General features: G+C 39.5%; 1 protein-coding gene across 2 annotated transcripts; it reads left to right on the top strand.

Annotated features, from left to right (window-relative positions):
• Window positions 1-2,001: 2,001 nt before the first annotated feature.
• stc1 (stanniocalcin 1) lies at window positions 2,002-10,175 on the top strand. Of its 2 annotated transcripts, none has more exons than XM_019275940.2 (4): window positions 2,002-2,488; window positions 4,315-4,454; window positions 4,612-4,823; window positions 5,396-10,175. In XM_019275940.2, the coding sequence occupies exons 1-4, from the start codon at window positions 2,308-2,310 to the stop codon at window positions 5,694-5,696; spliced, it is 834 nt and encodes a 277-aa protein (XP_019131485.1). In that variant the 5' UTR covers window positions 2,002-2,307; the 3' UTR covers window positions 5,697-10,175. The 2 variants fall into 2 exon arrangements, with proteins under 2 accessions (XP_019131485.1, XP_010744395.2); XM_010746093.3 differs by having other exon boundaries at window positions 2,004-2,488; window positions 4,312-4,454.
• Window positions 10,176-11,110: the final 935 nt, after the last annotated feature.

Raw genomic sequence — 11,110 nt, 5'->3', positions numbered from 1 at the left:
TTACTAATGAGGAAAAGAATATGGTGATTTATGCTTGGCACACACTGACACCTGTAATGAAATGTATATCTGATAGTAGGAGAACAAGCACCATTTGAAGCCTGGAGAAGTTTGTCCGTTCACTTGACTCGGTGTAACCGAATACCTTAAAGCTGTCTGCACAAATAAAGAACCGTCTCTTGTATTTCTAAGTCAAACAAGACAACAAGATTGTTCAGATCTTTAAATATTTGCCTCTATTCCACATTCTTATCAGGACAATTCAGCTTCCTAGTGTCTGATACTGTCTGTAATAGTCAAGCATTGCACTGGGTGAAGAGGCGTGAGGCCTCCATGATTAATGATAGCTTAGAGTCCCACACATCATCCTCTGTATGCCGGCACGTGCAGCTGCAAGTTAGTGGACTCTGAGCCAACATTTCACTGACTTGGGAAGAAGAGGATGAAGAATTAGTTCGACATCGATCACTACCCTCACTTTGCGTCAGCAGCCCAGGTAGTTTATTTACATGTTGCGTAGACTCGCTTAAGTTAAAACAACAGTGGTGTCATCGTTAAGCACACTTTAGGAAAATGCCAGAGTGATAAAAAATGAAGTCATTTGAATATTCTGGCTTGATATTTGGATGTTAGGCTTTCAAGACTGACAAAGTACGCACCACATTTCCATACACCTTGGTCTGTTATTTTGGAGATGTATTTGTTAATGTTAGGGACTGTGGAAAAATTTCTGGGGTGGGGAGTAGGGCTGAACTTCACAGTGCTATTCATTCTCTTTGGATACTCTGATAGAATAATAGAAATGTCATTATAGCTAACAACAATGTTAATTGTGTACTCCACTTTAAATACTAGTATACATTATACATATATTATTATGATAAAACAGAGTTAGGGTTTGGTTTATGTGTGTATGTCATCATGATCTGATTATAACAATAAAACCCAAACAAATCATAAATAAACTTAACGATACAAACATCCCCAAACTAGAAAAACAAGTTAGCAAAGTTTCATCCTAAACTTTATATTACATATTATTATTATAAACTAGCTTTATGCAGCAAATTTCAGTTTCTGTTATGATGCAAGATGTGACTGGCTAGTAAAGAAATTCTGTCTGTAGTAAATACAAACATCCACATTTGGTGCAGAGTGCTGCAGGAATGACATGGAATAATTTTGGTTCAATGTTCCCACCGACCTTTGTCGTCTCATTTAGCTGCTTTTAAAAATCATTAAGAAGCTTCAAAATTATGTTGTAGCACAAAACGTGAGAATCTTTTAACCACAGACCTTATTTCATGCATTAAACCAAAAACACATTCAGAAAATCTGTTGACTTTGAGACAGAAAAGTGCAAAAATGAACTAACGAGTGAACTCACAGTCTTGGTTTTCAGACTCATTCCTGCAGCACTCCACTGGTCCTGTAGGTACCGGTTCATTCTTGTGTTAAATAAAGTTCTGATTCTGATTGTTAACCAACTAATGGCTAACAAATCTCAGAAAAGAAAGCTGAAATGAATTATTCAAAAATAAAAAAAGACCCTTCCCTGTGCTCGCCCTTCAGGCAACAGTAACAAATAATTTAGGTACAGTCCCTTACTTATTCTTTATAGACACATAATTTCATGTCACCCTGCATAAGTCAACACAGAAGGACTGCAGCATGTTTACAATATACAACTCCTGTTTTATGTAAGTTATTTTTTATTATAAGACAACTCATCTATATTCCATAAACTGTTGATATGTCATACTGTATGTACGTCACCTCATAACCAGTGATCACAGTGGTGATTAAATCTACTTCAGTAATGAACAGAGGTGTGGCTGAAGCTAAAGTGAAGATAAAGGGAGAGAGGTGAAATTATATATACATTTATAGCCTGTAACATGCAATAATTCGATGATTTAAAAAAGTCTCTAATGATGAAATTAAAATATATACATTCATATTTTGTTTCTTTGTGTTATTATAAGTAATAATGTCTGAATTCTTCATGTGGAGCTGTAGGATCTACAGTGCTGGCCGCTGTTAAATGATTTTATCAATTAGTAGTGGAAAGACCAGGACCACGGTCTTGAATACTGCGTTGTGATTGGTCCAAACGCAGAACTCGTAATGTTCAGCGCTCCCATATAAACCCATGCAGACTTGACATCGGTTCTATCTGTCATGCAAGTCAAAAGGATAGTGAGGAGTCCAATGTAAAGAAATTGCTGGCACTTGTAATAGCCTACATTTGTTCTGTTTTTCGTCGCTGCAGAAGCTTTTTTTTTTTTTTTTGGAGCGTTATTCCTTATGATTTACACACAAATCAGGAGGCGTCTCTTTACATTTAGTTGTATTATCTGTGTTGAGAGGACGATGCCTTTGAGGACCGGACTTTTCCTCCTGATGGTGCTGAACGCATCTGCATATGAACTGGATCAAAACGAGTCTTATTCGCCCAGGAGAGCACGCTTTTCTGCCAACAGCCCTTGTAAGTAACACGCTGCTTCCATCTGCATATCTCAGAGTGCACTGCTTGCTTTTTTTTTTTTTTTTTACATACATTCCCACAAATGCACAGCCTTACCTTTGCTCGCTTACTATGTGAAGATTTTTCCTATAATGTCTTTTTTTTTTTTTTTGGCCTATGCAGCCTTTTCTGTCTAAACGAGCGCGTTGATTCATGGAGAAGGCTGCGGGATTAACGCTGTGGTTTTTGCCGGTGTCCTGCCGGCAACAGATGAGCATGGTGCTTGGTGCTGACACCTGAGAGCGCAGGCTGTGTCATGCTGATAGTCTCTTTCTCATGGCTTTTGCCTTGCTGCATAGGTCCCACTATTCAGCATTATAGTGGACTTGATGAGGGGGGTGCATAAAACATAAAGCTTCCTGTGTAGCCTTCATGTGTAAGCCTTCAAGTCAGAAAAAGAAGTAGGCTACACCATTGTGTTTTCTTCTCAGTATTGCCTCTGAAAGAAAAGAAAAAAGCTACACTGTTTGTCACTGGGGCTGTGCCTTTTGGGAAAATGCAACCCTATTAGTTGACATTTCTTAGCCATCAAAGAAAAGAGTCTCATTAACCATCAAGAAATGACATTAAATTCACATGGTTTCATCCAAATGTGGACTTTTTTTTCCCCCTTTAACACAAAGGTACAGCCCAGTAATAAAAAAAAAAATAAGGCAGTGGGTAAGAGGGATGCTGATTCGCTTCTGCAGGAATTGCTTCATCATCATAAGATTTGCAGCTCACTCTCTGTATTTAGAGAACAATCTCTGGTCCCTGATGGCAGGCAGACTTTATCTGACTGTGCAGGTCAACATGGGGGCCCACTGCCAAGTAGGCTTAGGCTCCGCGGTGACATTTCTTAATGGTTATTACAAAAGATTTGAGTCAGGCTGCTTGCCATTGCCGTAGATTCTTGGATGAAGAGGAAGGAAAAGCCAACTATCTGGATACACTGATTTACAGATTATGTTTTATAGCTCGGTCTTGGTGTATAATTTCAAGTCAATTGCGTGGACTGAGCTGTGCCACTTATGGACAAGATCAGTTTTTGGAAAATGGACTGAATGATGTTGCAGGGTAGCTGTTTCATAGGGTTTTTACAAAGATGGGGATCAGAGTTACTTGTGGGTTAATCAGCCTAATAACTATTCCAGTCATGTGACGTTCCTGAAAAGAATATGGCAGCGTTTTCTGCATGTGTATTTAATTATGTAGATGTTCATGAGATCAATTTTGGCTATTTAACTGGACTGTTACATGTGCTTAGTTAATAGTTAAGAATATTAAAGTGGTTTGGAGGCAGAGTCTTTAAATTCAGCTTGACAATTATGGCTTGAGCAAAAATTGAAGACAGAGTCTGGTAGCAGGGTGTGTTTGTATATATGTGTGTGTGTGTGTGCGTGCGTGTGTGCCAGCGGTACAAGTGTATGTTTGTGCGTGTCTACAGGCACGCCAACAATTTTCAGGAAACTCTTTGGTTTTTCTGGTGCTGTTCATCCAAGCTCTGCTGAAAAGAACCAAACAGTGGAATATAGGTCCCTGCCAAGAGAAAAGTGCACTTGTGCCAAATAGTGTCTGAGACTGTCCGAGTTGTAAGGTGTCCAATCCCCAGTCAAGTCACTATTTGCCCCGAGTGACTGTATGTCTTTTGTGAATCACCAAAGTATGAAAATTCTCTTTTGTTCGCCACATTTCTTAGCTGAAACCCTGGCAACCCTTGTGTAATGAGCTCAGTGAGTGTGCAGTGATTCCCAGTGAACCCACTGTTGGCTCCCCTGCTGATGGTCCATTCTCTGTGCCCACAGCAGATGTGGCACGCTGTCTCAACAGTGCCCTCCAAGTTGGCTGCGGAGCCTTCGCCTGCCTGGAAAACTCAACTTGTGACACAGATGGCATGCATGACATCTGCAAGTCCTTCCTATACAGTGCTGCTAAATTTGACACTCAGGTATACACTTTAATTCATTTCACACGGACTACACGCAGAATGCCATTCTCTCTCTGTTTCTACGTGCACATGTAGCCATGTAGGATTATATGGGTGTAACTGTCAGGGCAAGAATGTGTGAAGCACTGCTGGGTTTTTTTTTTTGTTTTTTTTACAGGGTAAAGCATTCGTGAAGGAGAGCCTTAAGTGCATTGCCAATGGCATCACCTCGAAGGCATTCCCCACCATCCGCCGCTGCTCCACCTTCCAAAGAATGATATCCGAAGTCCAAGAGGAGTGCTACAGCAAGCTGGATATCTGCACCGTTGCCCGATCAAATCCAGATGCTATTGGTGAAGTGGCACAGCTACCAAGTCACTTCCCAAATAGGTGAGCTCTTCTTCTCCTGTACGTAAAGAGATTAAAGCTTATCTCAAAGTAGATTTAACCCAACGGTTTTTTTCTCAAGTAAAGGACGATAAGCTGCCATTCATTGTAAGCGGAAGACGTGTGTTTGAATCACTCTCAAATATACATGCCTGGCATGCTCCAAATGGCCCTTTGACCCTGATTTATGCAGCATAACAGATGGCTAAATATGCATTCATTTCTATGTTTTGATTGACAACTCCTTCATACATTCTTTGTACAATGAAAGAAAATGAAACAGGGATATCAAGTTTGCATTTTTTCATTCCTATTGTTGTTGTAATACATGTTTGCAGTTTGGGAGTGGATACAGAAGGGTTGGGAGAGGGGGGGGGCACAAAGCTTTGTAGTGCTAATGGTCACTCCCACATGGATGACATCAGACTATAGAACATGTGTGTGCAAATACATAAAAGTACTGATAAAGAGTTGAACTGTTAGAGGGTATAATATGAATATATCGTGGCCATGCTGTACTTTTCTGTCCTCGAGCTCTTAAAAAGACACTCTGGCGTTTTGTTTTGTTGTCTTAGGTTTTATGGTAAGCTGCTACAGAGCCTGATGGACTGCGATGAGGACACGGTGGACCGCGTTAGGACCAGCATGGTGTCGCGGCTGGGCCCAGAGATGACCATGCTTATTCAGCTGCTGCAGAACAAGCCCTGCCCATCCACTGCTGTGGCTGCAGCTGCCGCCATCCCAACTGGAGTGGAGGGCCGTGGGAGCTGGCGCTGGTCCATGGGTCCCCATATGTACAAGATCCAGCCTAATCTGCGAAACAGAGACTCTGCCAGTCATTTTGGCAAAAAGCGCTCTGCCAGTGACAGCTCCTAACTTCCACTCAGATTCAGAAACTCCACACACTCCTCAAAAACATCATGAAAGCTCCTCTATTCCCTAGGGGTGATAAAATACATTCCTCCGCTAGACTGGAAGTTACAGAAATATGCACCTCTAGGGAATGCCGGAACGCCCATAGAGTTGATATCAGAGTTTGATTGTTGTTATATGTATATCCTACACTTTAGGCTTGAGAGAATCCCCCCTTCCATTGACTGTTTTCAAACGTGTCTGCTCACAGTTAGTGTTGAACATGTGGCTGTTGCATCTGTGCAACATGGTCCTGCTCACTCCTCTTCGCCATCCTCCAACAGAGATGAATCCTTAAGATTTCTTTTGATGCCAAGCGTGAAAAAAACTATTAAAAAAGAAAAAAAAGAAAAGAAAGAAAACAGCCATGGTGGTTCACGCCTTTAGAGCACAAGTTCATACTTTAAAGGACAAAAATCTCATAATCCAGACATCTGTTCATGAATAGAAGTAGTTGGATAATTATTAGTTCATTGATAGGAATGGAAAATTATTGCTAGGTGTATTTAATATTTGAGACCAATCAAATTGTGAGCATGAGATATGACCTTTCATATTTATTTTCCTAACATAACAGTTAAATGTACTGTACACTAAGTTATCTGAGACAGCCATAGCTAGCCCTCTACGAGAGAGAGCGCTCATACAGAGTGAGGTCTGCAGAGGTTTTATGATAACCTTTGACCTTAAACTGACCAAAAAAAAAAAAAAAAAACTACAAACTGCCCTGAATGCTATTTATGATATACCAAAATAGTGTATAGCTATAGCACTTATAATTGTTTTTGTTGTGATGGCAGGTGTAGCTGTGCACAGATGGATTGTCTAGGTCATGGCCAAGTCTAACTATCAGAAAACAAAAAAAAAGTCCATTTTGCATATATTGTATCCAGACACTTGTAATGCATATGACTGTTGAGCTCTGCAGTATATGTGGGACCATGTTTAGTGGAATCTGTATCCATGTTCTTAAGTGAGCGTGAAGCAGTAGTGTATGTGCGGTGGCTGATTAGCACGTTCACCGATGAGACTGAGCGCAGCCATCGTCTTGGACTGATGATCGTCATTCTCTGAGGTGAATAACGTGACATACACACTGGCTTCCAGTGTCGAGATTGAGAAAGACTATTTAAAAAAAAAAAAAAAAAAAAAGCCTTGTTGGAATGATATTTATTTTCCTACTATATTATTTAATTTGTTTTTTTATTATTATTATTTTAATGCATTATTGTAGTTTTGATTACTTTACAGATTTAACAAGCAGTTCAGTCATGGCTCCTATTTGAACATGAGCTCTATGCCAAAAAAAAAAGAGAGAGAGAGAAAAAGAAAGAGTGAGCTGACACTCTGGTGACTGAATGGGACCCATGTCATGACTCTGTGCTGGCCATAGGGGAACAATGTTGGTCATTCATGTCAGGTAATCCGCTTTATGGGTGTTACAAGGGACCACAACAAAAACGATAGCTTTCTGACACACGTTCTGGTTTGAAGAAAGGTTGTTATTGCAGCTGCTGGATGCGCTTGTTCAGTGCAGGGGGTTCGTGCACGTTATTGAACACTGACCAGGTGTAATCACAATAAAACAAACACCAGCATCCATTATCCTCATAGGGAAGTTATTTTAACGGCCCTGTCCTAGTTTGTGCAGGCTGAAATTTAATAGACGTTTCCAAAGTGGTATGATTGTTTGAGCTGCTGTTGCAAAGACCAGATCGCTTACCATTTTTCTTCAGAGCGTAACTCTGTGAAGAAATGATCAGCACCACTTTGGGAATAAGAAAGAATTTAAATTGTCACAGTTTTGTACTGGATCTGGGAGCAAGCAAAACAGACAAATCATGTTACAGTTTAAGTAACGTTAAGTAACTGCAGCAGAGGTTGGCGTCGGGATGGCGGAGGAGTAAGGAAGAGGAGACAGGAAGCAGTCTAAAAGCAGAAGGTGTCATTATTCTATAGCAATTATAATGACAAAGTTAAGCAAAAACGTTGTCTATTTCCATTTAGATTAGGTTATATTTAAATACATTCTGATCGTAGCACTCTTGCATTTCTTTCTTGTTATTTTCTATGTGTTTATTTGGATTTTTCTGACATTATACGGTAGAGAAAGAGATAGGAAAGATGCAAGAGAAGTGAGGACACGCATCATGGGAGCACATAATGTGGTATCTGTGTATGCTTTAGCCACTCAGTCGCAGTCTTTCTATAAAGCCCCTGAAATCTTCTCATAACATTCACTATTAATATTAATATTTCATGATCCAAAACCACAGATAATCTGCTTAATCAAGACTATGTGGATGCGGTTTGATGAGGTTAATTGATGGATTGAAATTTTCCATTTCCATGTCAAACCACTGAAGATGAGCACGGACAGAAATCTCTCGTGTGTCCATGTTACACCACATCACTCATAGTTGATTCAGAAAATATGTTTTCGGGGCCTTGAAGAGAGTGATGTGTTCCAGGATCGACTAGATTAAAGAGACCAAACAGTATCTAGTTTGCGACTTAATGATGAAGAAAAATGAGGCGGAAACTCAACAGAACCCAGTGTCTGAGGTCCAGAAGTTTCATACACTTGGTTTACTGCACTAGCAGTAACAAGCAACACAAGTCAAAGTAAGAAAGCTACCAGTGTGCTGTTTTGCTTTTTGCTGGCTCATTGGGAAACTCAGGTGTTAGGCTGTCTCAGTAGGTAAGAAGCTCGTGTTAGTTTGTGTGTATTAGGGGATTTGTAACTGTATATCAGCGTAACAAAAAGTCCCAGTAGACTTCATTCATTAAGATCTCTCTCCGAAAAAACCACAGATGAAATCTGAACATGTTTGCAGATGAGACCGCATGTTTCATGGCCTTCAGAGAGGATTAGTACAGAGCCACAGTCACTGAGAAGGGTCTTCATGCTGGTGTTTGTTTTGTCTATACCTGGGTAGATATAGAGGATGGTGGTGTGGGAGTAACTTGCAAATGTTTGTGCACATAAAAAAAAATGCAATATAAAGATGAACTTGGAAGCAGGACTGGGTTCAGTTCACTATTCATTCAGAAAAATACCCTTGAAACCATTCAAATCAGATTTCATAATAAAATTATGAGGAATTGTTCAGCGTAAGTGGTTCTGCTTGCCTGCCTGCTTGGTTTTGATTATAGTTTCTATTTTGATTTCATGAAAAGAACTGAACCCAGTCCTCTCCTGAAAAAAAAGTGAATTTATATATTGTCCTGTATAGATAAAGAGAGATTGAAGCACAGACCAGAGGAAAAAACAAAAACAAACAGATGTCAGTGTCAATCTAATAGCTATGTTAAGAATTCCAAACTATGCAATAATCTCACATACAAAGGATTCACAGCAACACAGAAATTGACCTTTATTTCATTCAGTGCCAGCTGATGCTGTGTGAATAAAGCAGCAGCATGTGTGCTCTCATACTGCACTCACAGTGTGAAGGCATTGCTCCTCTGCATTGCTTTTCTGTTTCTGTGGTTCTTGTAAACTGGTGTTTCTTTTTGTTTGTTTGTTTTTGTTTTGTTTTGTTTCTTTCTTTTCTTTTTTTGTTCTGTGAATATGATCATTTTCTTTTGTGTCATTTGGTGTGAAAGGACAGCAGTTCTGAAGGAATCACTTGGGAAGTTAAGAGCTATAGTCACACTGTAATATATCCTAGCTTACTATTTTATGTTAAATATGCACTTTGCATCTTAACCACTATAAAGGGCATTGAAACATTCAGCACATGTGCAATTGAGACATGTTTTATTTACCCAGTGAATGAAAATCAGTTTGAATATTTCGCATCCTGAAGGGTCAGGGCTTCTTCATGTACTATTGATACATATGTCTGTATCTTTGTTGTCCATGGGTAAATCCAAAACCCAACAGCTGCTGCTAAACTGTTACTTCCCTGTATGATGCTGTCCAGATGCCCCTCTGCTGTGGCCGCTCCGATCTGCCAACACACAGTGAGCTCAGCATCAGTCCACATTTACATTTGAAACATTTTAATGTCCATCCATGTTCTTCATATTTATTTTCTATGAACACTCCTCGTGTCAAACATATTTGGCAAGGGCAAATTGACTGTTTCCTCACCAAGTCAAATGTAATGGTAATTTCAGAGAATGTACCTGTATACTGAATGTCTGTTAACGACGAGGGCGTGCCCAAGTTTGGTGACCCATGAAGGCTGTTTGGAAAAAAACAAAAGTGAGAAAAGTATAAGTTTGCTTGCTTTTCGTTTTTTTTAAATTCAAGCATATAGGGTGCTTAAGGTGGTACTGGAGCATTATTAAATTGACCCATGGTGAGTTTTGTGAAACTGTTTTTCTCCTGTCAACACTAGAGACTAAAGACTCCCTCACTTCTGGCACTTCATGGTACTCTTTCCTCTCAAGACTTGAAATAGATTCATAAATGTTGTGCTTAAACAAAATCAAAAAGCTTCAGTGACTAGTAAAGTTTATTTTGTATTCATATATATATATATATATATATATAGTGACAGTTATTTTACTATCAGATTCAAAAAGTTATCGAGGATTTAAGGAGATTACTGATGCTATGTAACGCATGATTGACCCTTGTGAATCACTTGCACTTTAAGATATACCCATATACATATATACCCATACTGTGTATATGTTTGGGTTTTTCCTCTGTACTGAAAAGTCATGAAAGATACAAATGCATCAATTGTGTGTCTTTTGCGGATCAGAAATAAAATATTTATCATATCTGGCATATGGTATGAAATATGTTGCTTTGCTCTTGTTTCACTTATTTGGATCCATCATCACTCGCAGATTTGCTTCAACATCTACCAATTTAAAATGTCCTTTAGTTCTCTGTGTTCTTCTCCATCCGTTGCCTTTAAACATTCAGAAAAGTGCCTCTGAGTTAATGACTTTGGTTTATCTATCAGCAAACCCCAAAATCTGTTGTTTAATGCTGATGAAAAGTAAAACCTTCCCTTCTCTTACTGGTTAGATAAACTCAGAGAAACACTTAAGTTCTGACTATATGGTTCACAGCAATGGCAGTACAAACACACCCCGCCAAAAAGATGTTTGGGAACGCGTTCGTATGTCTCCCCCAAAACCACAAAACACATCAAGATACAAGTGGCAAACTGCCATGACCTCCAGATTATTTGTTAAGGGTCAAATTTTATGTGACCAAGGCACAGCGTTTGTTTCCTGGATAGCTGGATTGCTCCCTTTATCCCCGCCCCATCTACCCGACCACAAAATCTACGAAAAATGTGTCACCCATGACACCACGATAATATCCAGGGCTATTAGCATATTTTTTAAATTTCCTCACATGCAAAGTGGAAACTCAGACCATCATTCTTTCTCCATCGCTGGCACAG

This window comes from Larimichthys crocea, chromosome III (assembly GCF_000972845.2).
Source record: "Larimichthys crocea isolate SSNF chromosome III, L_crocea_2.0, whole genome shotgun sequence".
Classification (NCBI taxonomy): domain Eukaryota; kingdom Metazoa; phylum Chordata; class Actinopteri; family Sciaenidae; genus Larimichthys; species Larimichthys crocea.
The sequence above is the reverse complement of the archived record's forward strand: the minus strand, read 5'-3'. Positions and strand labels throughout refer to the sequence as shown.